Source organism: Onychomys torridus, chromosome 2 (assembly GCF_903995425.1).
Source record: "Onychomys torridus chromosome 2, mOncTor1.1, whole genome shotgun sequence".
Classification (NCBI taxonomy): domain Eukaryota; kingdom Metazoa; phylum Chordata; class Mammalia; order Rodentia; family Cricetidae; genus Onychomys; species Onychomys torridus.
This window is the reverse complement of record NC_050444.1, coordinates 134896765-134922648: the sequence shown is the minus strand read 5'-3', so window position 1 is coordinate 134922648 and position 25884 is coordinate 134896765. Positions and strand designations below refer to the sequence as shown.

The following is a 25884-nucleotide window of genomic DNA, read 5'->3' as shown; positions in this document are numbered from 1 at the left end:
AAACAAAACAAAAAGACTAAGTGTCAAGATGGAAGGCAAGCCCTGACACTAGAAGTCGCCTTCAGACTTCTATACACATGCATGCCACAGCCCTTACATGCCCTGTTTACACACACACACACACACACACACACACACACACACACACACACACACACACACAGCAGGCCCTGACCACAGTTTGCTCTCAAGGAGGCAGGAGGCTCACTCTCCTTCTCTGAGCCTCTTTTCCATCATTCAGAAAGGAGAAGTGAGCAGACCTGTCTCTCAGGTGCTTGTAAGCACAGTGTGAGCCCATGCTTCCATTCCTTGGTGCCAGCCTCTCCTCCAGGCCCTGAGGACAGAGCTGTGAACAGGATGGGCCAAGTTCTTGCCCCCAAGGAGTCAGATTCTCAGGCAGCAGCTCCACAGAGGCTGGCCCTCAGTAAGTGCTCCATGGAGCTGAGGGCTGGAAAGGGGTGAGAAGGACTCACTCTGATATCGATTCTCTGGTGGACAGTTCTCTGGCCAAAGAGAACACCACATGCCTTGAGCCCAGTCCCCATGTTCTCAGGAACTCCTCCGTGACTCCATGAGCTGCTTCTTTAAGGCAGTGAACCCTGGGCCCCAAGAATAGTTTGTGGAGGCAACCGAGGGGGCCTTGGTTCTTCTCAAGGGACCTTCCTTGCTGCTCTGTCCCTTGGGCTCTGAGTCTTCAGCTCTGCCCCACCCGCTTGCTTCCGGGCACTGTCCCAGCCTGAGCCAGGCATGAGCCTGCCCTGGAGGTACTCCCAACTGTCCTGATGTCCCCTCTGCCTTCTACAGACACTCCCCCTTCCAACCTGGAGGCCTCCTCTGAACCAGCCCTCCCCCCACTTTCCAGAGGTGTCCCCAGACATCACCCCCCCGCGTGCTATTCTTTTTCCCTGCCACTGTGGCATCAAATGTCAACCAGGCTATGCTGGGCTTCAGAAGGGTAGTTGTTGTTGTTTTTTCTTTTTTTCATTTGTTTGTTTGTTTTGTTTGATAACTGCGGTTTAGGGAAGGGTCTTCTTGAGTGGCCTAGGAGGGCCAGATCGGTTTTTTGTTTGTTTGTTTTTTATCATGGTCTAGCTATGACTAAGGAAAACCTTTTCCTCTCTGAGCCTATGGAGGGGAGGTGGCCTCTCTGCTTTCATGGGGCGAGAAGGATGATGGTCAGGAGACCCTGGCAGGGTGGTACAGGTGGCAGCAGCCAACCCCAAAGACTGACGGCCTTTCAGGTGGGCTCTGAAAGAGGGGTCCCAGAGTATGGAGCAGCTCTACACATCAGACCTCAGAGAAGCCTCCCTCTTGTCCTCACTTGCCCCTGAGTGAGCCAGGAAAGCTGGCACAGAGCAGTAGGATGCAGGCTCAGGCGGGCCCTGACAGCTCAGCGTGGTGGCAGCAGTGGTGACAGGGGCTATTCTGAGGGCTGGGGAGGGCCTAGACAGGAGAGGAAACAGTTCATGAGGGCCAGGATGAGGGCTGTTCACTCAGGTGGGTGCCCAGGGACAGTTGTGTGGTATATGTGTGGCCTGGGGAGGGGTGGACCAGCTCAGGTACTGAGGAGGCTGCTGGCATTGTTTGGGTACATATGCACAAGTGTTAGTTATAGAGTTGTATGGGCAAGCACACGGCCTAAGTATACAAGTGAACAAGTGCGCGTGCATCGTTCCTGGCGAGGAAGGTGTGAAAGCAAGTGTGCCTGTGTGTGGAAGAAGAAGAAGCAGACATAGAAAGGTAAGCAAGTAGGAGCTTGTCGAGAGTAGAATGGATGTAGGAGTGAGTGGCAGTGAAAGAATGCAGAGCTGGAGAGCTTGCACGGGGGTGGGGGGGCAATGGTCAAGAAAACTATGGGAAGAGAAGGGTTGTGTAATTCGATTTTGAGTGTATAGCATGCAGCAAGTGTGTACATGAGTGAGCCAGTGAATGTGAGTTGAGGTGTGTGTTCATCATAAGAGCAGTGGAGAAGAGTATATGAATTGGGGAAAAACAGGATGGGAAAACACGCATGAGCAATAATAATTAGACAGCATTTCTGGACTGTTCTAAGCCTATTGTTCAGAATCTTATTTCATACTTCAGACGTCCTATGACTGCAGTACCATGGTGATACCTGCTGACAGGGTGGGAGATGGGACTTGGAGAAGCTAAATGCCTTTTAACCGTTGTGAGACTGCCTCCTGATGAGTGTGTGAGCAGGGGCCAGCCTGTGAATGAAAAAGAAAGTGTGCCCTAGTGGGTGTGTTAGAGCACTGACTGTGACAGATATGGGCCCCAGAGAGGTCAGGCAGCAGCTGTGGCCACTAGGCAGGCAGGGGCAGAGTAGAGCCCATTCAGCCTCTGGGCATTTCTGCCAACCTGGGTTCCCAGCTCTGCAGTGGCAGCTTGTGCCAGAGTCCTCAGTTAAGTTTCTTCCAGGCCTAGTATGGTCCCCATCAAGCTCCCATGGTACACTCAGAGGCAGGCCTGACCTCAAGGATGGCAGGAAGCTTGCCTAGTCTCTGGGGAACCCAAGAAGCAGGCCCAGTGTCCACTCCCTAGGCAAGAAGGGGGTCTGTGAACTGTGAGAGTTCAGCCCTGCAGGGCTCTAAACAGAACCACCTGGAGCGTGTGTGTATATGTAAGGGGGTAGCCCACAGTTCCCATGCCCACCCTTGCCTTTGGCAAGTGACTCAGGCTGATGCCATGCCAGTCATCTGCATAGATGGGCCTGCTCCAACCCTGCTGGGGAGGGGGGAGGCTGCGACTCCAGCCTTGCAATCCAAGCTTTGCTTTCACCCTTGGCAGTCAGCCTCTCCCTGGTTTTTAATCTGAGGGAAGGAAGTTTTTAGAGAGGAGACTGTCTCCCTTAGTGAGAACAATTTTTCCACTGAGAACTCTACCTCGCTGGTTCCTCCAGGAACCAGGTACTGGCCAGGAAAGGGGTTAAAACTTGGAATTCTAGTTCTAGCCATGCTAATTTTGGTAGGTTGCTACCCCTCTCTGGGCCTCAGTGTCCTGATTGGCAAAACAGGATACTGTGCCAAAGGGACATAAAGGTTTGCTGGCAGGGCAGCGAGGGCTCTGAGCAAGCAGGGGATAGTCAGGCATGTGTAGGAGCTGTAGTTAGAAGAGGTGTCAGAATTAGGTTGATGTTTAAGCTGAGTTTTGGTGGGGGCCTTGTGGATGGGAATGGCTGAGTCTAGGCATATGGCATAGCCTGAGCAAAGGCTGGCAGATGGAGCGGTGACTAGAGACTTAGCCTCCTGTACCCTTTGGGATGAGGTAATGGGCTGCATAACCTCTCAGGAGCTGCTCCCTCTGAGGTCACGTGATGATGGGATTAACATCTGAGTCCTCCACTAGTCTATACAGCAGGGACCTCATTTGTCTCTGGTTGCTGTTCTTGCCCTGGAAGGAGACAGGAGCAACGAAGACGCTCAATAAATACCCATTACATGAGTGAATTTCCTCCCTCAAACATTCTGAACTTTGGGGATAGGCACTTGTCCCAACAGCCCGTATTTGGGAAGCTCCCACATACTTACTGGAAGACAGTGATTTGGGTACCTAGTGTCTGTGAGCTTGTAGAAATGTGAAGTCTCCGCCCCAACACAGACCCACCGCCAGAAACTCGAGGGTGGGGGTCCAGGGATCTTTTTTAATAGTATGCAGGATAAACCCCGCCACACGTTGAACTTTGAAAATCAAAGCTCTAAAATTGTGCTTGCAAGCGCCATAAAAACCTAGGAAGCCCATTTGCATACGGAACAGGTAGGGTTGTGGCAACGTCTGGCCTACAATCCAGGAATTATCAAACCATACCTTTTTCCTAGACCGGCCCAGGGCACAAAGAAGAGAGGAGAGTTAGATCAACGTTTGGTCTGGCGGTTGGAAGGAAGACTTGAAAACGTCAGGGGTCTAGACTCAGAGGGCGGGGCATTTCTGAGGGTGGTAGAAGGAGGGAGGGACCAGTGTTTTGGGCCCCGCCCCATTCCTGTTGCCCCGGGAAACCCCGGGTTGTAACAATAACCCGCTGACGCGCTCCTGGGAGGGATCCTATGGAGCTTGTGGGCGGGGCAGTCCCGCTGTGCACCAATGGGAGCACTCGGGGTCCGCCCCCACGTCGCCCTCCCCCCGCCCCGGGCCTGGCAAGGGGCGGGGCCGCGCCAGCCACTTCTCGCCTGCTCCCTAGGGGGCGCTGTGGCGTGCGGGGCTTTGGCGGGGTCGCCCTTAGCGGGAGCTCCGCGCCCCCCACAGTCTGCAGGCGGGGCACCCAGTAAGCAAGGATTCCGCGGCCCCGGGTGGGCACGCCCCGCCTCCTTCTGCGCCGGGCCCGCCCCGTCTCCGTCCCCCCCCCGCCCATCTCGAGGTGCAGCCGGCGCTGAGCGCGGCAGGCGCGGGAGCTGGCGCTGGAGCAGGAGCGGCGGCGGCGGCGGCGGCGGCGGCGGCGGCGGCATTCACCGGGAGGCGGCGGCGCGGGCTCTGGCACGGGCTCGGGCTCCGGCATGGTGCAAGCCACCCTCGTCCCGGGAGAGCGGGGCCCGCGCGCGGGACCAGCGCCCGCGGAGCGGCGGCAGCGGCAGTGGCGGTGGTGGCTGCAGGCGCAGACAGGCGGCAGGTGCTAGAAGCCGGGCTGGGCGAGGTGTGTGCCCGCTGGGCTCCCGGGCCGCCGCCCCCTCACTGCCTGGGTCTTTCCCTCCCTTCGTTCTCGCCAGTGCGTCCAACCCCCTGCCTCCGTGCCCCGGCCCATGGCGCCCCGCGGTTGAGCCGGCGCCGCCAGGGACCCCTCCCACGGGCCTCCCCGGGGCGCGCAGATCCAGGAGCCGCGCGCCCACCCTCCGCGGAGCCTCCCTCCCTGCCTCGCCCGAGCCGGGCGGGACCATGGCTGCGAAGCTGCGAGCGCATCAGGTGGACGTGGACCCGGACTTCGCGCCGCAGAGCCGGCCGCGCTCGTGTACCTGGCCCCTGCCGCAGCCGGACTTGCCGGGAGACGAGGACGGGGCGCTGGGAGCAAGGGTGGCCGAAGGCTCGGAAGACTGCGGGCCAGAACGCAGGGCGACGGCCCCAGCGATGGCCCCAGCGCCGCCGCTGGGCGCGGAGGTCGGACCGTTGCGGAAAGCAAAGAGCTCCCGACGGAACGCGTGGGGGAACCTTTCCTACGCCGACCTCATCACCAAAGCCATCGAGAGCGCCCCGGACAAGAGACTCACGCTCTCGCAGATCTACGACTGGATGGTCCGCTACGTGCCCTACTTCAAGGATAAAGGCGACAGCAACAGCTCGGCCGGCTGGAAGGTGGGGGCGTCCGGGCTCTGGGCAGGCCACGGGGAGGGGGGCTCTGGAACACCCCTAGGTGTCCTGGAGTGCGCGCCCAGGGCGTGGGGCAGGTCAGTTGACAGGCGGGGGCGTGCTGGCAGTAGCTGTGTTCATTCATGTCCCCTAGGAAGGATGCGCGGGATTTGAGGTCTGGTAGGGCAACAAGGGACTATCTTTTTGAGACATCCCAGAAGAATATCTCTAGCCTGTCCTTGAGGGCATAGCAGCATAACTCATGTCCAGGCCACAGACACTGGGGAGCCCCCTTCGCTTTGTGTGACTTGTTTTACCCTCTCCACCAGGGCACCAGCTTGAAAGAGCTGGAGTCGTGACCTGGGGCTCCTGGCTGCTTTCCCTCCCAAATCTCTTTTGCCCTTCCTGGAGCCGGCCCCATTGGTGAAGAGTGCTAACAGACCATGGGTCCAGAATTCTTTCTGGGGTGTCAAGAGTTCATCCTGGAGCACCAACTAGACGTGGTGAAAAGCACTGCAGGCCACCTGAGATGAGTTCTTCATGGGGCAGGTGTTGTCAGCCCCTTCCCTGGTTCAGCGTGGGGTGGGGGCTGCTTAGTGATCCCTGCTGGGACTTGGGGGAAGCACTGAGACCTGGGTGTCTATCTCTGCCCACTCTATGCAACTTCTCTCCCACCTCCCTGGCTTCCTGGGCCCAGATGTACTTAAGAAGTGGGGCACCCCAGGGAGTCCTCAGTGGCAGGCAGTGGAAAGGGGAGAGCCATCTTGGGAGATGACTTAGATGGGGGTCTTCCTGGGTTGTAGCTTCTAGATCCTGTCCTCCTCGGACCATCTTGTTGGGAAATGCGACTAGCTTATGCATTGTGGGGCAAGAAGGCTTGAGGGGGACCCCTTGTGGGAGAGGGGGGCCACTATGAGGAAGACATGCCTGTGTCTGGAGATAAGGCTGTGTGCAGGGTGTTGACTGGCAGCAGGGTCTGAGAAGAGGCAGGGGCTGTGGCCATGGGCATAAATGCATCTGGCTGTCCTGGGAACCCACAGCTCTTGGGATGGTGGTATGCTGGTATCTTCTCTGGCTCTCCTTGACATTATGGAGCAGGGGCACAGGACAGCGAAGTGGATCTGAGTCTCATCCCATCCATCCTCCAGTCCCCTGTAGCTCAGTTCCCACCAGACTACAACTTCCTCTCGTGTGTCCTGCCCTTGGGCTTGCCTCCCCTGTTTCCTGAGTCCACCTTCCACTCCTTCCTGGAGATGCAGTCACTATCCTTAGGGGTACAGAGTCCCGATGCCTCCTCCAGGAAGCCTTCCCCAGCCTGTGCTAGCCAGCTTGGGACTCCCCACTTTTTTCTGGCCCCAAGGCATGCATGGTGGGTGGATCAGTCAAGCGCCATGCTTCCCTCTCGATCCGTCCTTCATCTTTGAAAGTCGGTGTCAGCATCAGGGTTGTTCCGTACCCACGGCACCTTAGAGAGAACCTGGCCCCAGAAACCATCCGTATATGTGTAGTAAGAGATGAGTGGGTGGTTCAGAGGGTGTGGCTTGGGAAAGAATACCAGGATCAGAGCAGATCCAGAGGGCTTCCTGTAAGAGGCAGAGCTCCAGTTGGTTTGGATGGATGAAGGAGACTGGGGAACGATGGGAAGCAGGCACTTGAAGCTAGAAGCCAGGAGACAGCTGAAGTTCACTGAGCAAGCATGTTGGGGCCAAACCCTATGCCAGGCTCTTCTTGTCTCTTTAAAGTGCTCAGGCGTCCCTGAGCTGGGTTTTCCTATAACCATTTACAGGAGGAGGGCTCTGAGGCCCAGGGGACAAAAGCCAACTGCCTAAGGTCCCACAGCTAGAAAATGGGCAAGTTGGACTCCAACCCAGGTGTGTCACCTCTCCAGGTCCCATCAAGCCTCTGGAACAGTGTCTTGCTGGCCCTGATGGCTGTTGGGGCAGACATAAATCTTAGAATGTGATGGCAGTGTGCTTGGAGATAATTGAGCCCCATGAGTTCATTCTCAAACTGTGGGACAGAGGCTCTGGGATGTAATAGGACTCTCTCTCCTGAGGGTGTCAGGAAGCAGTGGGCCCTGGACAAGGGCCCAAGTCTCCTGTCTGCCCACTGAATGCAATCCCCACTGCACCACACTGCTGAGGACACACTGGCCCTCCCTATCCCTTGCTCCCAGTCCCAGACTGGGGCACTGGGTGAGCAGCCCCAAGCTTGGACTCCTGCTCTTGGTCCTGGGCAGACAGCACCCAGACTCTGGAGAGATTCTAATCCGTGCTGTTTCTTCAGTGGATGTCCCCACTTTACCCTTCTGCTCCCCCAGAGTCCCCCTTTCCATCTCCTTCCTGCAACTTCCTGCCCTTCTGGCACTCCCAGTCAATTCCTCCAGAGGCCTGGAGGGGGAGCTATCTCCAACTCTCACCTGATCTCAGCTTGACTAAGGCTGGGTACACCTCAGGTGCCAGGACCAGAGAGCAGTTATTCCTTCATCCCTTTCATTCCCCCATAAAAGTGTTGCCCTTGAAACCCTGATGGGTACCAAACCTTGATTCCATGGGTTGGGGTGGTGCACTATGACTCCTTAAGGGGACCTCAGTTCTTGGCCCCATCTTCAGGATGCATTCATCGCCCTGAGCAGCTTCCGCATCCAGACCCTGTGTTTTGAGACAGGAAAGGCTGGTGGGTGGGGCAGGGGCTGGGGGAAAGTGGGTTCCATGTTCTAGGAAGTCTGATGTTCCCTCACAGAGGACGTGGCACTTATCTGGGCTGTCTTCTTGGTTAGGGGAAATTAGGGAGATAGTTTTGTGAGGGGTAAAGGGAGTGTATGTTCAGCGGCAGTGAGCAGGAACTGTGCCTGCTGGATTTGGGGGTGCTTTGCAGTTGCAGACTGGAAGCTAGCTAGGGTTCTCAGGCTGGCAGGAAAGTGGTTCTGGAAAGGTGGAGAGAGGGGAAGGGAAGGGAAGGGCTGATGAACTGGGCCTTTGCCCTGAAGTCCCATCTGTGATGAGGGGAGGGAGTCCACCCAAACCAGACAGAGGTGTGGAGAGTTAGGACTGCTGGGGGGTTCCATCGACAGGGCTGGTGCAGGTCCCCTGGGGACAGAGTGTCAAGCCTGGGCTCAGGGCTTGGCCAGGAGTGTAGTGACCTAAGAATTGTGCTCTCAGAGTAGAACCTCCCATTCCCTCTCAGCTGCTCCATAAACTCCACGTTCCCTTGGCCTTGGCCTCTTACGGGAAGCCTTCCTGGCTGCACTGTTCTGCTGTTCCTTCCACTGATCGCCTCTGGAGTTGTTCAACTCCTTTTGTGTTTCCTGGCTGCCAGTCCTTGGGGAGCTCCCAGGCCAGGCCTGGGCGCCTCCCATTTCTGTCCCTAGGCCCAGAGGGGAGGAGCCCAGTGGATGGGGACTTCCCCTCTCCCTCAGGGGCTGGAGCAGCCTTGCTGAGAGGTGGGATCAGAAGGCGGGTGCTAGCCCCATCTGGCCCAGGCCTGGCCCTGTAAGTTCCAGGTGGGGCGGGGGCTTGAATGAAGGGCTGATCCCAAAGGCCAGCAGCAGGGTCCTGCTCCTGGACCTGAGCGGTGGTTTGGAGAGTAGTGCCCCTCCCCCAACACGCTCCACCAGGGTGCCTTCCCCTCCTTTGTCCTCGGGGATCCCCAGCCCCAAGGGCTTGTGGGGGTGCGGGAGGAGGCGGTGTGAGCCCCGATTGGGGAGGGGGGTGTCCTCACCCCCCTCACTGCACGAGCGAGGGGCTGGCAGCTGCCCGCCTCCTGGGCACGAGCCCGTGCCAGCCGCTCCTGGCACAGTTGCTGGCACGCCCGGCAGACTCCCACGGCCACCTGCTCACACCCACCCACGAGCGCTGGCGCGCTGCGGGCCCTTCCGGCTTCCCGGGCCTCCCGGCGCCCCTCCCCCGACGCCGTGCTCAGAGCCCCCTCCCCAATTCTTGGCTCCCCTAGGCCGGCCCTATGCGACCCCAGGCCCCCACCCCGCGCAAGTTGGGGAGCTCTCGGGGCAGGGCCTCCGGGATTGCCGCGCCGCGGGGGGAGGGGGGGCCGGGAGGCAGCAGACAGACCGACAGACAGGGTGAGGGCCCCGCCTGCCACCTGGCGCCGCTCCAGCGGGACGATGGCGGGCAGCGGCGTGCCAGGCGGTAATTGCAGACAGACTAATTTAAAGAGATGAGACGGTTATTTTTAACTCGCGTTAAGGTAATGAACGGCGCGGGGGGTTTGTGGGTTCGAAAGTTCAGCGCCCTCCAGCCCCCACTTAATGCGGATGGGGGGCTCTCTGCAGACCTTGAGGGCTCTAGCCTCCGGACTTACTCGGGTGCAGCGTTGAGGGGAACTGAGGAACTGAGGAGCAGGGAGGCCCTGCCAGAGTACAGGACGAATGAGAGACCCTTGCACCAAGCACATGTCTCACAGATTCTCACCACTACCCTCTTTCCAGATGTGGAAGCGACTGGCCTTGAGGTCGCATACCTAGCAAGTACCAGTCCTAAGTGTTAGAACCCAGTCCCAACCTCGGACTCCAGCATTTTCTGTGCGTTGGGTAGGACTGGGGGTTCCCTAGCTGTTGTTGAGAAGGGTTTGGGTTGAGAAGGCTTGGAGCTCACCTTCTCTTGTTTTTGAGTGACAGCTGGGGATGGCCAGCACCTGAGGTTTAAGGGTAGTCAGGAACTGCGAGTGGAAGTGAGCCTCTGGGGTAGAGGTGCTTCTCTGACCTCTTAGCAAACTTACTAACTCCTCCCTACACCTGCCATGGGCCTGCCTCTCACTTTGGGGCTGAGTGCCTGGGAACAGAGGAGGATGGGGCTGCCGCCTCCCGGTTAGCATCCCATCTACCTCCAGGTCCAACTTCGGGTCACTGAAGAAGTCAAAGAGTGTAAGGCTGGATGCTAGCCATTCTTACCCTCTCTAACACATTCCCCTCTGGGACTGCCATTCAGTGGCAAGACACACCTTTTTTTAGCCTGGAAAGACTCTTTTCTTCTCCCCAGCAGTGCCCTGAAGCATCACTCACCGTGTCCACGTGTAATCCTTTGTGATCACTCAGAGTCGGGGCTATGTAAGGGTGGACAGAGCCCCTATGGGGAACCTACCATTCAATATGTGTGAGCTGCAGTGATTCCTCGGTATTCTCCTCTAAGTCCAGAGGACCTTAACACAGACTCTGGGCCCTTCAGTACTGTGACTTACAAACCTTTCGGTGCCAAGAGCCCAGAGGATCATGTACTGAAAGGACTTCTTACTGGTGAACACCTGGGAGTATGGGCGCGGATAGCCTCGAACCTGAGCCTCCTACAGAAAAGGCGCCTGCCCAACCCATGGCAGCACCCAGGTGGCAACCCTTCTGCTAGCACAAGGGAGTGTTCATGACAGCCCCAGCTGGCCCCAGAGCAGGCAGATGGGGGGCTCAGGGTGTTGGGTGGGCATCAGCTTGGGCTCTAGGGCCTGAGGAGGGTGCTCAAGGGGACAGCTGGATCTGGAGCACCCTCCTTCTCCTGGCACCCCGGTTACCATGGAAACCCACTCCTGTTTGGGAGGGTTTGGCTGTTTGCTGCCTTTCCCCACCCCCCAACCCATATGTGGAGGTGGGAGGGGGCCAGGTGGTGTGTGGGGGTGGGGCCTCCCACACCCTACCCCCAGGGCCTCCCTCTTTCCGAAGAGAAACCTTCCTGGTCTCTAAGGGGGCTGTCTCTTGTGGGAAGGGGAATGAGAAGAGAGAGTCTGGATGCTAGGCAGTCGGTCCTATTCATGTGCACATGTTCTCGAATTCCCTTTTTAATCCTGCGGGGCTATGCATTTGTTGTCCCATTTTGCAGCTGAGGCAATCAAGGCCTGTCTGGGAGAGCCTAGATTTAGATGGGACCTGTCTGTTTCTCCCATCTCCCGCTGCCAGCGCTGTCTCACTCCCACAATAGTAGCCAGCCTTCCTGCCGCAAGAGCTTCAAGATCTGCGTTAGAACTCTATAACGTTCCTCATCCCCCCCCCCCCCCCCCACCCAACCAAGCCAGAACTAGCCTGGGTCCCTGGGCCCTCTGCAGGCCCCACCTCCTGGCTGTGTTTCCTGCTGCCTCTATGCTCAGGCACCCTGGCACTGCCACCTTCACAGCTGACACTGAAGTTCTCAACCCACACCCACTGCCACTGTCACATGGCCACCAAGACAGCTCTCCTTGCTTGGTCCCTTGGGACGCCCTTCGGGGAAAATTGCCAGGGTGCTTGAGTGTTTTGATTGAAGCCACCATCATCCAGGTGGTTCTAGAAGCCAACATATCTGTCCTTGAGGATCTTTGCCTACATCCTTGGCTGTCCACAAGCCTGTCAACAGAGAGTCCCCAGAAGCTTTTCACCAACACACTTGTCCAATCCCCATCTCCATTCTTTGGGCATGAGCTCTGAAATCTATATTTTAACAGGTATGCTGGGTGCAGTCATTCAGAAGCCACCCCTTCGATGATGGCCTCCCAGCCCCCCAACCCCCGTTGTGTACTCACTGTGGGTCAGCTCCTTCTTTAACATGCACCTAGTTGAGCCTATGTGCCTTTTCCTCCCTCCTGCCCTAGAGACCTGGACCTCATGCCATCAGTTTCAGGAGATGGAGCTCCTGCCCAGCACCTAGGTCTATCCCATGTATCAGAGCCACCCTGAACAAGACGTGGTTGGAGAGAAGGGAGCCACAGCCAGAACGGGCACATGCTGCTTTTGCCAGCCTTTGATGCGGGACAGAGGGAGGTGTTGGAGGGTGCTGCTCATCTCTCCAGGCCTGGAGTGTGAAGAAAGTGACAGTCACCCTGCCCTGGCTAGTTCCTCACTGGTGGGAGAGAACATATGTAGAGCCCAGCACTACTTGCCCATCCCTGGAGGAGCCTGGTGTGATACTCCAGGCCCCAGTTCCCAACCTTGTCAACCTTTCCTGACCCCTTCAGTCCTCTGACACTTGCTTCAGCCACCTTAAACTTCTAGCTCAGGATTCCACCTGCCATGTGCCAACATATAATATATCCCCTCCTTGGGTCTTCACAGTCGCTCCATGATACTGTTATTGTGGCTGCCTCTCCCACTGGCAGATGAGGATATGAGAGTAAAAGAAATCAAGAGGCTTCAACTATGCCTGGCACTACTGGAATGCCCCGGGGATGCTTTCACCCTAGTCCAGCACTCTGGCCAGCCCATTCCAAGCTGGCTCTCTGCCCCTGCACCGGTCTTTGTGCTCTCCCCTGAAGTCTGACCCCGAGGCTTCTAGCATGGGGAATGGGTCCTGATTCCAGTCTGCCTTTCCCAGGCAGACCGTGTCTCGGAGCAGGGGCAGGTCAGTTTCCTGTTCCCCTGGCTTACAGACCCAGGGCCGAGGGCACTGTAATCCAAGGCCACACTGTTGGGCACCTACTGTGCAGTGCCATCAGGACTGGACCTGACCTTGAGGGGCTGGGAGATCAAGCTTGGGTGATGAAGACACAAAGAGTCTGGTTCTGGACACACACAGTCAGGACAGGGCAGGGCAGAGGGTCAGATCATCAGCTGTGGGTGTTTAGAGGTCAAACTCCTGGGACTCTCTGGGGATCCCAGCAAGAACAGAAGCTGGAAAAGCAAGTGTGGCTTGGAAGGGCCAGCCAGCTCAGACGTGGGAGCTGGCCCCCCAGTGGGAGTGGGAGATGGGATGGTACCAGCAGACATATCACTCAAGAGTTAGGTTCCAGACGTCAGGCTGAGTTCTCTGTAGCCATCCCACCATGCCTTAAGACCCTCGGTGAGACTGGCTGGGTTGTCTGTGTGGTAAGGAACTTGGGAAGCCAGTGGCACTGGCAGAGCCTAGCTGTGCTTGTCTCTGTGGAGCCCGGGCAGCTCCAGTCTTAGTTTCCTCCTCTACAAAATGGGACGACAAGCCTATGTCTAAGCTTTCTTAGAATTTCGGGAAAAATACCTATAAAGTCCCCAAGAAGTCTTATCAGATCACCACTGTTATTCATTGCTCTGTGAAAGGAGGTACCTGCCAGCATATAGAGCAGGACTCCCTGTGCATGCCCTTGAAGGGTACACATGTGCCTGTGTGTGTGTTAGAGGAGTCCCTCTCGATTCTGGTCCCTGAATACAATATGTGAGAATGTTGGCAGCCCAATCTTCTACCTGCCCTTAGTTTGATCTATTACTTTTGAGCCTCCAGAACTTTCCCTGCAGCCTTGGGAAGCATAAAGAGCAGATTTAAGACTGGACGTGTGTGTGTGTGTGTGTGTGTGTGTGTGTGTGTGTGTGTGTGTGCAGGTGCACTGTATATGTGGAGGCCAGGTGTTGCTCCCAGTCTTATTTTTTGACACAAGGTCTCTTAGTGAACCTGGAGATCTCTGCTCCAGACTGTCCGGCTGGTGAACACCAAGGATCTACTTGTCTTGGACCCCAAGCACTGCTGTTATGGCTGTGTGCGTCCACTCCTGGCTCTCACATGGATGCTGGGGATCTGAGCTCAGGTCCTACTGTTTGTGCAGTAAACACCTTCCCGTTGAGACGACCCCTCAGCCCCAAGGATTCTCATTTTCACAGATAAGAAAGCCACATGTCCCAGGCAATCCTCAAGCCTAGGGGCAGCCTGTTTCTGGCACATGAGGGTGTCTTTGCCCCACTGCCAGGCTGTGTGACCTTGGGCAAGACCCTTTCCTGTCTGCCTCCTGGTTCTCCTCCATCAACAATCTGGGAAACTCTGAGGCCTCCCTCCTGTCCCTCCTCTGTCCTCAGCTGGCCTTGCCACCACCTCCTCTTGTAACCTGAGCTGGGCCTTGAGGAGGAGGAGCTTGTCCTCTGCCAGAGGCACCTGCCAGCTAAGCAGATGTGGAGATGGAGGCCCCAGCAGGGAGACTTGAAGACTTAAAGCCAGCTAGGCCAGCACTGGGGCAATCACACTTAGCACACCCAGCCTGGCCTCTGGCCTCTGGTCCTGGACCTCACCCAAGCACTTGTTCATTTTTTCAGTGGACATTTGTGGTGCTCCAGTATGTCCTGAAGGACCTCTGAGACTTCAGGCGGAGACAGATGGCAAACGAGGTTGCTGCCCAGGTCTGAGTGGGCTGCCCTCGGCTCTTGGAGCTCCTTGTCGTGGAAATGGAGGGCCGAGGGCAGCCCCTGGGGGCAAGGCCAGTGTCTGTGCGGGTGGCTGTGCCCCTGGGAGAGCAGATGGCTCTCTTGGCACCATGCCTGATCCTCCTCTTTCTCCCTCAGGAGCCAGCCTGCAGGGCTTGGGCCCAGCTGCTAAGCCTTCCCCAGAGCTGGGCCCAGGGCAGGGCTGAGTGAGGTCACCGCAGCTGCTCCCTGGGCCTAGGCAAGGGAGCTGGGAGGAGCTGCCTGCAGATAAGAGAGGTGATCAGGCTAGAGGGGTGCCATGCCAAGTCTGAATGGCTTTGCAGTTAGGAGTTCTGGGGAGGGGCAGCTGAGCCAGTTGGTTCCAGGAGCTTCTGCCTGGCCTAGGCGTCTCCTTAGAGCTGTGGTTCTCAACCTTCCTAGTACTGTGACCTTTGTGCTATGGTGACCCCCAACCACAAAATTATTTCGTTGCTACTTCATCACTGTAATTTTGTTTCTGTTATGAATCATAGCGTAGACATCTGATATGCAAATCGGGGGTCACAACCCACAGGTTGAGAACCACTGCCTTAGAGGCATCTCAGAGCAAGAGGCTCTGGATTGGCACCTGTTAAATGAGGATACTAAGCTCAGAAGGTTGGCTCAAAGACTTGGTGATGTAGTCATAACATACTGGTAATGAAGTGATAATATTTAATATATGGTGATCTTAGCCAGGCCTGGTGATCCTAGTGCTGGGGAAGCTGAGGCAGGAAGACGGTGTACAACTGGGCTTTTTTTCAAGAAAAGCAAACAGTAGTCTTTCCCCCTAGTTATGCTGAATTCTCCTGAGGAGCCACGAGGCACTGAGAAAGGCAGAGGAGGCATGGTAGCAGGAGCCCCTGTGGAGACCGAAGCGGGGAGGCTCAAGAGGACCCGGGCAGCCCATGGCAGGGTCTTAGGAGTTGCTCAGTGGAACCTTCACTAATCCCAAGCATGAGCAGTCAGGCACTGCTGAGAGCCCCCTCCTTCCTCCCCACTTCCTGTGAGCCCCACCAACTTTAATGGAGGGGACAGACTCCGCTGGACTCAGTCTGTCGTTGGCACTGTGGTGGGCCAGACAGCTATCTCTAGGGCTTGTGGAAGGGGCTCGGAGCAGTCCTGGATGGGGGAACAGAGCCTGTGGGGCGAGGGGGAAGGACAGGAGCGTGGGAGCAAAGAACACAGAGGTACCGGAGGTGGACATTTATGGTGGTTGGAAGCCCAGACAGGTCTGCTGGCTTGGGGAAGGTGGCTGGATAGACGGACACTTAAAAAGGCTTGTGAGTGTCCAGTTCTCCCCAAGCCCAAGGCTGTGGGGCAGGGGTGAGCTTGGACTCTTGTTGTTTGCCTGGGCTGGTTATGTGAGCTCTTGTGTGTGGGGGGAAGGGAGGGAAAGGAGGGATAGGCTTGTGTATTCCGTGTATTCTGCCCCTTGACTCCATGCCTTGCTTCAGTATTGGGCTCCTCCTGGACTCTGGCTGCCCATACTGTTCCACAGATGACCCTCAGGCCACTCATCTGCTCGCCCTTTCACCCCTCCTCCATTGCAGACCTTAGTACCCAAGATTTGCACATGACCTCTAGATCCTGACATCATCTACCAGGAAGCCTCCCTGGAGTGAACACCCCAACTCCACCCCAGACAAGAGGGCAAGCGTCACTCCTCCCCTGACTCCCCACCCTTGCGTGCCAGACCGTGGGTCTGACTCAGATGTGTGTCCCTGGAAAGGCAGGGACTCTAGGAACAGACTGATGGGTAAGGGACAGGGTTGGGGCTGCTCCTGGGACTCTGAACCAGGAAGGATGAGCTGCTATATCTGTGGAACCTTCCCAGTGAGCGCTGGAGTTGTGTCAGGGAGGTCAGAGACCCACAGGTAGTGAGGCTGAAGCTGGGTCCTTGTTTACCATCATACAGATAAGGCTAGACTCCTAAGGGCCGGCCTAAGCTGAGATTTTTGCCTTCGATGGAACCTGTAGGGGCATCTATACCTGATGGTGTTGGGTGGGAGAATGGAAGACCCAGGACTGCACTCACCATCTTGGAATCCCCCCAGGGACCAGGGAGACCAGAAGACGGTGCTGGGTTAGTGGTAGGCAGTGAGTCCAGGGTTTGCATATCCCGCCTCTGATGAAAGCCGGGAAAGCCTGAGCTTGTGAGCCCAGACAGGGATAATTACTGGGATGGAGAGCATAACAGTGTCCCCTGCCACCGTGGGGGTGGGGAGGGAAGAACATAGGCTTTGGAGTCTAATAACCTGAGACCTGAACCTAGCTTCCTCACTTCCAGCTTTGGGGCTTCCACATGGAAGTCATTACACTCACCAGAGCCTCAATTTCCTCCTTTGTAAACTAGTGGTCCCTTCTTCTGCGATGCTTGTCAAGATAAGAGAACCCCGCCTACACCTGGCATGTAGCAGGTGGCGCCTTTCTCCTGCCTCAGTACTAGAAGCACATGCCAACAGCATGCTTGAGCTGAGCTGGCTCACGAGAGCAATTGTGCACACTTCTTTTTCAATTCTCTCCACTCTGTGACTTCACACTGGCAGCTTCACTGGGCTGTGATAGGAGGACCCATGCCACGAGGCAGCGGCAGCTACAAATCAGTCAGCTGGATGTCCCCCCTCCTGGAGAGCTGGTTGTTAAACATTTACCAGCTTACCACTGAATGTGCCCCCAGTGAGGGCAGCCTTCCTCATGCCCCCTTCCCAGGATCACAGGACCACAGCAGAGAACAGGGATGTCCACATCCCGGACTACACACTCTGCTGGCCCTCTATAGTCCTAGTGGGGACAGAGTGAGAGTTGAGACAGTGGTAGGGCTCTAGTGAGGCCAAGCACCTTAAAAGGCAAAGGCCATAGCCCCTTCTTGGCCTGAAAAAAAATGCATATAGTTGGAAGCATCATGCAGCCCCTTGCAGGCAGGAACACCAAATGAGGGGGTAGATCTCTCTTCTTTCCACTCATCATTCCCCATCCCTCCGCCAAAACCTGGCAGGTCCTGGCTGGAGAAGTAAGATTGGATGAGGTTGAGCTGTTGGGGAATGAAGCTGTGCTAGAAGGAGAAATGAGGTTGTACCAGAAGATAAACGAGGTGGTACTGTCAGGGAATGAGGTGGTACTAGGAGGCAAGGTAAGGTGCATTATTAGATAAATGAGGTTGTACTGTCAGGGGGATGGAGTGTACTTGTAGGAGAGATGACGTCCTGCTGGATCAGCTGGGTTGCACCATCAGAGAACACAGCCACACCACAGGAGGAAGGAGCGTGTCCGACCTGGAGGATAAATGAGGGTGTCCTGCTGGATAAATGAGGGGCCCCGTCAGGTGAATGGAGTGCTGTTAGCAAATGAGGTTGTACTTGCTGGATAAATGGGACTGGTGTGCTGGATAAATGGGGTTGTGCTGTCAGATGAATGCATTACTGCTCGTGGGCGAAGGGTGTCCTGGGAATAGATGAGGGTGTCCTGATGGATAGATGAGCTGTCACTATCAGATGGATCAGACCCTATCCATGCGGGAGGCTCCAAGGTCGAGGTCACTCTTGGAGTGTCTTCGGGCCTAGGGGAATGATATGGGTGGGAGGTCTGGGTGTGAGCCAGCCTGGGGCAATCTGGAAGCAGGTGGAGGGAGGCCTGGGAGAGCAGCAACTGCCTCTGAGCCCTTCTTTAACATGCTGGGAAGCCTATCCTTCCTCCACCATCATGGGCTTTACTTTTCCCACATTCCTGCTTGCTTCTCATCCTATCCTGGGTTTGCTTCCAAATGCAGTTTGGAAAAGTCCCTGTTGTATGCCAGCCAGGGATGGTTCACTCAGATGTGCCTATGACCCAGTGTCTGTACATGTGCCTGTCATTCTTTCACTGAACAAATTTTTACGTGCCTAGTATTTGCCAGACACATGAGTACAGTTAAAAACTGGGGTGGGGATGGAAATCACGACCCTCACAAAAGTTCTACCATAAGGCAATCAGACAGTAAGCAAAACATGATCAATACATTACTCAGAGGCTGAGTATCCCTTATCCAAAATGCTTGGCCACGTATCTGTTTCTGATTACAAAATTCCTTTGGATTTTGGGATGTTTGCATAGACATTGAGCATCCCTAAGCCACAAATCTGAAAGCTATAACTTAGGAGTTGGCAGATTTAGATTTCAGAGCTCTTCAGATAAAGGATTTTCACGTTTATGTTCATTTCAACTTGAATTCACCCAGAAGGTTACAGCTTTAGAACAAGTCAGGCTGGGGAAAGGGGACCAAGACATAGCAAGGAAGAGGGAGAAGTTTTAAGAGAATTGTTGGACTGGGCCCCAAGTGAAAGGTGCTTGGGGAACAGATGTGAAGGGAAATGAGAGCTCTGTGAGCATCTGGGGGGGGGGGGGGCACCTGGCCTGGCAGGTTGGAGGCAAAGGAAGAGGTGTGCAGGGTGACATCTGAGGGGTCATGGAGGGTGTGGGAGCTGTGACTAGGCCTTTGTTCATTGAGGCGTTGGGCAGGGAGGGACCTCAGGTGTTTAAGCATCTCTGTGTGAAGATGCTGCAGGGAAGCAAAGGTGGACGTCATAGCTATTGAAGGAACTGGAGCTTCAAAGTACCTTGCCCCAGGGTTGCGCTGTTTGTGTGTGTGTTGGAGCTGAAACTGACATCTGGATACAGTGCCAGAGCCCATGCACTTGGCCATATGCCATTCTTGTCAGGCTTCCCTCCCTAGTGGGTGGGCCCCAGGAGGGTATTCACCCAGGCCCCGGTTCTGAGGAAGAATGGGGTGGGCATGACTATAACCTGCTGTCCTTTCTTCTGCCCCTACATCATTTCCCTGGGGCTCCAAATCAGGGAGGTCCTATCTTTCCTAGGAGATTGTGCCAAACCTAGATGTACATGTGGGATGTGGGAGGCCCCAGAAGCTGAGCCCAGCCCTGAGCATCAAGGGAACTTGGGCATGCCTGGGCCGTAGCTGTGGTAGTGGGTTGCTAAGCGACCCAAGAAGAAGCCCTGGTTACTGCTGCCTGGCAGAGGCATCTCCCTCTTCTACCTCCCTCACCTCCTTCATGGCCTCTGGCCTCCCAGGAGGCCTTGTGGGCAAGCCAGAGTTGTCATCAATGCTTGACACTGGATCTTGGCTGGGAGCTCTGATTGGTACCAGGTGTCTAGGCCCTAAGGAGATATGCTGGGATCCAGGCTGTGGGCTTCTCTCAGGGGCACAGCCCTAGTGTGCATCTAGAATAGAGCCCAGCTTAGTCGTCAGAGGCCTAAGGCTCCCCCACCCCAGCTCCAGACCACCTCTCTGGGTAACCCTGAGCAAAGCCTGGCACCCTTCTGAGCTCAGCCTCCCCATCCATCTGGCTTGCAGAACCCTTCCACGGGGCTCATTCATGGAGAGTGAAGGTGCTGAGTGGGCAGGGCTTCCCTGTGCTGAGGACTTGAGTGTATAATGATTCAGATTCACATCGGATTTCACTTATGAAAAAGGGACCAAAGTTGCAGACTTCCAGATTAGACCATTTCAAAAACTGTTCAGTGTCAAACTGGGAAACTCCACAGAGTGCAACTGGCCCAGGTCATCAGCGTGGGTAACGAGACAGCCCTGGAGAGGAATATGGACTTCCCCGAGGCCAGACTTTGTGGAGTGGGTAGGTGGAGCAGCACACTGGGGGGCAGGAGGCCTGGGTGGCATATCCCATGACACCAGGTCCTGGGCCACCTTGGATAAGCTCTTTCTTTTCCGCTGGCCCGTGAGAGCCATGGCACGAGGCTGGGGCTTGAACTCCCAGCCTCCTGTCTGAGTCTTGTCTGAGTGGGGGTGAGGGTGGAAAGCTGCCAACCTTCATGGGCCCTTCTAAGGTTATGAAGAATGTGAGTGTGTTTGAAACACGTGCAAAGTTTTACAAAGGAAGCACAGAATTTGTAGGCCGTCTTGACCTTGTAGCTCACACTGGTCTTCCACATGCTCAGCTCATGGGCATGGTCTGCATGGGAAGTTTGAGGGACGTGTGAGTACTGGCTGAGAGTCTTGGCAAACTTTCTGACCTCCCCTGGCCTATGGCAGAATGGAATGTCCTCTACAAAGACCAACCTGAAATCATATTTGGCTCTATGCCAAACAAGCTTCGTGACCTTGGCAACTCACAGTCTATGAGCCACACCCTCCTCGTTTGGAGCTAAGGATCCCAATCCCGACCCTGTAGGGTTTGGCATAATGATTACAGGAGATCAGTACTCAGGGATTCCAGGGCCAAATGGACTGGTGCTATATCTAGGTGCAATTACCTGGCAGTGTCCGTCCCCCCCACCCCCACCCCAGCACTCTGAGCTATAAGGCTGTGCTACCTGATGGACTTCCATTCCAGTAGGACTGGGAAGGTGGGAGGTGGAGCTTCTGGCAATGCAGATAGTCCTGGGGGAAAGAGAGCTGAGGCCTCCTAGGAACTGAACACAGGTGTGGGGGAGGGGCAGGGAGCCAGGTGCATGGGCGGGCCAGGGTATCTACCTGAGGGAACGTCACTCCCTGGGGGTCCAGCTCCCCTCCTCACAGAGCCCCAGGAGAAGCCAGGCAGGACAAGGCTGCCAAGCTCCAGCTGTTACCTCCCAAGCCCATAAAGTGCCAGAGACAGCCAGCCTGGTGGACCTGGGATGATGGACAGACAGACAGCCTGGTGGAGCTGGGATGATGGAGATAATAATGGGCAGGAGAAAGGATCTCTGGAGATTGATGGGGACAGGAGGCAAGAGGGAGAATCCTCGAAGATTAGTGGTTAGGGTGTGTCTAGGTGGGTTAGCAAATTAAGAGCAAGTCCGGTGGCCTGGGCAGAGCTGGAATGGTGCATGGCATCACTGCCTAGCTGTGGGGCTATGGGCAAATTACATCATGCCTCTGGGCCTCTGTCATGTGGTGGATGAAATAGGGTAATTCTGGCCTCCCCAAGTAGTTGATGCCCAGCACAAATGCACTTAAGTCTTGGTGTCCAGGAGATGGTGACCAAGCAGGTCTGTTGAATCTAGGGGTAAGTTCTGACCAGACAGAGGCTTAAGAGCACCTGGATGGAGTGTTCACAAACACCGAACCACACCCATTAGCTCCTGTAATGATCTAACAGCCTTAGGTGAGGTGATGATGACAGTGTATGTTTCAGAGTAGCTCAGAGACTGATAGCCATGGTCACACAGCCAAGTGACCAAATAGCCCGCCGTCCTGCTTGGTCCTCAACTAACCAGGCCCATGATGTCTGCACAACAGTGTCTGATCAGGAAGGTCAAGGCTACCAAGAGAGGGGACCCAGCAGAAATTCTACACCAGGTTTTTGTGGAAGTCAGGCTGGTGGAGCTGTGGGCTCACCGCACCTTTCTCTGAACTCAGGACAGGGCTGTCCAAAGCAGGTAATGACCCCAAGGACACTCCCGATCGGCACAGTGGGAATTCAGATGAGGATATAGGCAGGGTGGCAGAGGTAAAGGCCAGGAGATACTGAGGGAAAGCAGACAGGCTCTATGGAGCCTTATTTAAGCAAGCTTCTTTGCTTGTTTGAAGCTGTCTCCCTAACTGTAAATTCGGAATGTGTGGGAAATTGTATAAAGGTCTCATGAGCAAGGGGCTTTGAGAACAGAGCAGGGCCAGGTGGGTCAGAGGGACAGGCAGCCTCTGAACATGGTCCATCAAGGGCCTCTGGAGTTTACAGGCCCTCAGAAGAATTGGGGGTCAATCTCCCAAAAATCTCAGGCTTATAGGCTTATACCTGTCCTGGGGCCCCCTGAGCCTGTTCCGCTTTCTCTGGCCAGGCTTTCCCACAAAGGGTTAACAGTCCTCTCTACCTGCAGTTGCATTTTAAAGACACGAAATTAAAGCAGGTAATTTATTCTCCCCACACACGAAAGAGCAATTAGTTCTAAACAGGGCTTAATCAGTCACCGCGAGATTGATTTCTGGAGCCCTGGGTTTTCGGGCTCCTGGCTCCATGCCAGGCTGGGGAGGGAGGGGGGCGGACAAATGAGCCGCGGCGGTGGCATGAGCCCTTACATAATCTGCTGGGGGGGGGGGCTCACAGTCTAGCCAGCCCCTCCAGAGGCTTGGCTGAGTTTGGGAGATGGGGTCCTGTTCCCCTGCTGAGGGGCGGCACAGGTTTAGAATAGAGCTCAAACTGGGCCATATTCCTTAAGCCCCAGCCCCTCTGGCAGTGTCTACATGGGAGGTGGGACAGGGCAGGGTGAGGGCATGTTTGGGGATGTAAACGATAGATGTTCTGGCTTTGTCCAAAGTGGTACTTACACCTGCACTCTCTCTTCTTCTACCCCCCTTTACCCATTGATCCTGTTTCCTTCCATCCTCCTTTGACCCCCACCCCATTTCCTCCCATCTTCCCATCACTTTCCCCCTTGATCCCTTTGACTTCCTGGCTTTCCTTTTCCCCGCCACCCATGCCCCTGTCTCCGGCCACAGAACTCCATCCGGCACAACCTGTCGCTGCACACCCGATTCATCCGCGTGCAGAACGAGGGCACTGGCAAAAGTTCGTGGTGGATGCTGAACCCTGAGGGCGGAAAGACTGGCAAGACCCCGCGGCGCCGGGCCGTGTCCATGGACAACGGGGCCAAGTTCCTGCGCATCAAGGGCAAAGCAAGCAAGAAGAAGCAGCTGCACCTGCCAGAGCGGAGCCCAGACGACAGCCCTCCGGGTGCACCGGTACCAGGGCCCCTGTCGGCCTCTGCCAAGTGGGCCGCCAGCCCGGCCTCACATGCCAGCGACGACTACGAGGCGTGGGCCGACTTCCGCGGCAGCGGGAGACCCCTGCTCGGGGAAGCGGCCGAGCTGGAGGACGACGAGGCCCTGGAGGCCCTGGCACCGTCCTCGCCACTCATGTACCCGAGTCCGGCAAGCGCGCTGTCACCCGCCCTGGGCGCTCGCTGCCCTGGCGAGATTCCACGTCTGGCCGAGCTGGGAGGCCCGCTGGGCCTGCACGGTGGCGGCGTCGCGGGGCTCCCGGACGCCCTGCTGGACGGCGCGCAGGACGCGTACGGGCCGCGGGCACGCGCCGGGACTCCCGCCTACTTCGGCGGCTGCAAGGCGGGCGCCTACGGTGGGGGCGGGGGCTTCGGGCCGCCGGCGTTGGGTGCTCTGCGCCGTCTGCCCATGCAGACCATCCAGGAGAACAAGCAGGCCAGCTTCGCGCCGGCCGCCGCGCCCTTCCGCCCCGGGGCGCTGCCCGCGCTGCTGCCACCGCCGCCTCCCGCACCGAGGCCCGGCCCGATGCTGGGCGCGCCCGGGGAGCTGGCGCTGGCTGGCTCGGCCGCCGCTTACCCCGGCAAGGGAGCGGCCCCGTACGCGCCGCCGGCGCCCTCGCGCAGTGCCTTAGCCCACCCCATCAGCCTTATGACGCTGCCCGGCGAGGCGGGCACCGCCGGTCTGGCCCCACCGGCCCACGCTGCAGCCTTCGGGGGTCCGCCCGGCGGCCTCCTACTGGACGCGCTGCCCGGGCCCTACGCGGCTGCTGCCGCCGGGCCGCTGGGGGCCGGGCCCGACCGCTTCCCGGCCGACCTGGACCTCGACATGTTCAGCGGAAGCCTCGAGTGTGACGTCGAGTCCATCATCCTCAACGACTTCATGGACAGCGACGAAATGGACTTCAACTTCGACTCAGCCCTGCCTCCGCCGCCCCCGGGCTTGGCCGGGGCGCCACCCCCTAACCAGAGCTGGGTGCCGGGCTGAGAGCCACCCTGCTCAGCCTGGGTGCCCCGGTCCCGTCTCCAAGGGGCCTCTGTCTTCCCATCCCGATCCCCGGGCCCTTACTCCCCCCGACCCAGCTCCACGGGAGGAACCAGGAGACAATCCCAGCCCAGCTGGAGACATCCCCTCAGAGCTGAGCGCAGAGGGAGGTGGGAGGGAGCGGCTGGGACACCTCGCTATTCCTGTTCGAACTCCTAAGACCTCCTGCTGGGGCTGGGAGCCTGGGAGAGGTAGTTGAGGTCCGGCTAGGTGGGAATGGGAAAGAACGAGGCGGATGGCCCTCTGTGGATGCTGATGCCAGAAGCCACCTAGGAAATGGGGCGGGGGCGTTTCTGAATCTTCATTTCCTATTGCTGGGCCGATTGCGGTAATGTGACGCCCAGCCCACCCAACGCCAATTTGATTCTTAAATGACACTTTCCCTCACTGGCCATAGAACCACCACACGAAGCCAGCAACCTTCTCGTTCACACCTATCTTGGTCATCCATTCTGCTCAGTCCTCCGGTCGGTCCTCAGCTACCCTCTGGTTCAGTGTCTCCCACCTCTGCCAGTCCTGGCATCTCCTCTCTCCTGTCAGTCAACCCCACACTCCTGCAGTACTGGTCACAGCCTCTCCAGCGGGCCTCAGTTCCGGATCCAACCCCCAATCCGACACCCCTTTCTCCGTGCCAGTCTTGGCCCCTCTCTCCCATATTTATAAGTGTCCGGTCGGGGCGGGCGGTGGGCGCGGCGTCCCCGGCGTATCGTAGGCAGTGTACTGTGGCCGTGCCGTCAGCGTGTGCGTGTGCGTGTGTGCCGTGTCGAGGCCGTGTAGAGTGCATTGTACAGCATATTTTCATGAATAAAATTGTTTTAAATATTTCCCGCGCCTTGGGTTAGGAGGAGGGGTGGTGGTGATGAAAGAGATTTTAGAGGGTGACTGTGAGCCAGGGTCCCTGTTGTTGTGGCTCTTGCAGCTTTTTGTCTGGGTACATGGCCGGAGAGCTACTCAGCTGCACATTGGTTAAGCACCTCCCGAGCTCCTCATGTTGGAAATAGTCTTTGTGGGGGCTCTGCACCTGTTTTTTTGTGAACACGTGCAGGCAGAAGATTTCCTGCTTAGGGAAATTCCAGAAGCAAGCCTTAGGGCTTGGGAGAGTGGCACAGGTGTTTGCTGAGACTCTGCAACTGCCAGCCTTGTGTTAGCTTGAGTTTTATTCCCATTACACAGATGAGAACACAAGGTCAGAGAGGGAAAATAATTTTTGAAAGGTAAGGGGTGTTTTTTTTAAAAAAAGCGTTGGAAGCACAGACGTCTGTAGGAATCCATCCAGTTCCCTTCCCGTAACAGCTGTGTCACCTAGGGCACTGTGTTAGTTACTTTTTTTCATTGCTGCAACAAAGTACCTGACAAAACTAACAGATGGGAGGAAGGAAGGAAGAGTTTATTTGGGCTCACACTTTGAAGGTGAAGTCCATCGTAGCGGGAAAGCATGGCGGAAGGAATAGGAGGCAGCTGGTCACATTGCATCTACAGTCAGGAAGCAGAGGAAGCAGGAGGGATGCTGGTGCCCACGTCAACATTTCCTTTTTTAGACGAGGACACACACACACACCCCAGTACACATGAGGAGGTCAGAGAACAAGTTTCTAGAGGTGGCTCTCCTTCCACCACTTAGGTCCTGGGGATCAAATTCCAGCCATCAGGTTTGGCGGCAAGCCCCTCTACCCACAGAGCTTCCTCCTTTTTATTCAGTCTGGGATCCCAGCTCATGAGGACAGTTGCTGCCCACATTCTGGGTGGATCTTCCCTTCTCAGTCCAACC

At 56.6% G+C, this 25884-nt stretch overlaps 1 protein-coding gene across 1 annotated transcript; it reads left to right on the top strand.

Moving 5' to 3' along the window:
* The first annotated feature begins 4216 nt into the window (after positions 1-4216).
* On the top strand, positions 4217-24940 carry Foxo6 (forkhead box O6). Its single transcript, XM_036178165.1, has 2 exons — positions 4217-5280; positions 22794-24940. Exons 1-2 carry the CDS (start codon positions 4867-4869, stop codon positions 24057-24059), a joined length of 1680 nt encoding a protein of 559 aa, XP_036034058.1. The 5' UTR covers positions 4217-4866; the 3' UTR covers positions 24060-24940.
* Positions 24941-25884: the final 944 nt, after the last annotated feature.

Coding starts and splice junctions, on each gene's coding strand:
- Foxo6 (XM_036178165.1), top strand. CDS start 4,867: ATGGCTGCGAAGCTGCGAGCGCATCAGGTGGACGTGGACCCGGACTTC. Junction 5,281..22,793: donor ACAGCTCGGCCGGCTGGAAG/GTGGGGGCGTCC, acceptor CTCCGGCCACAG/AACTCCATCCGGCACAACCT.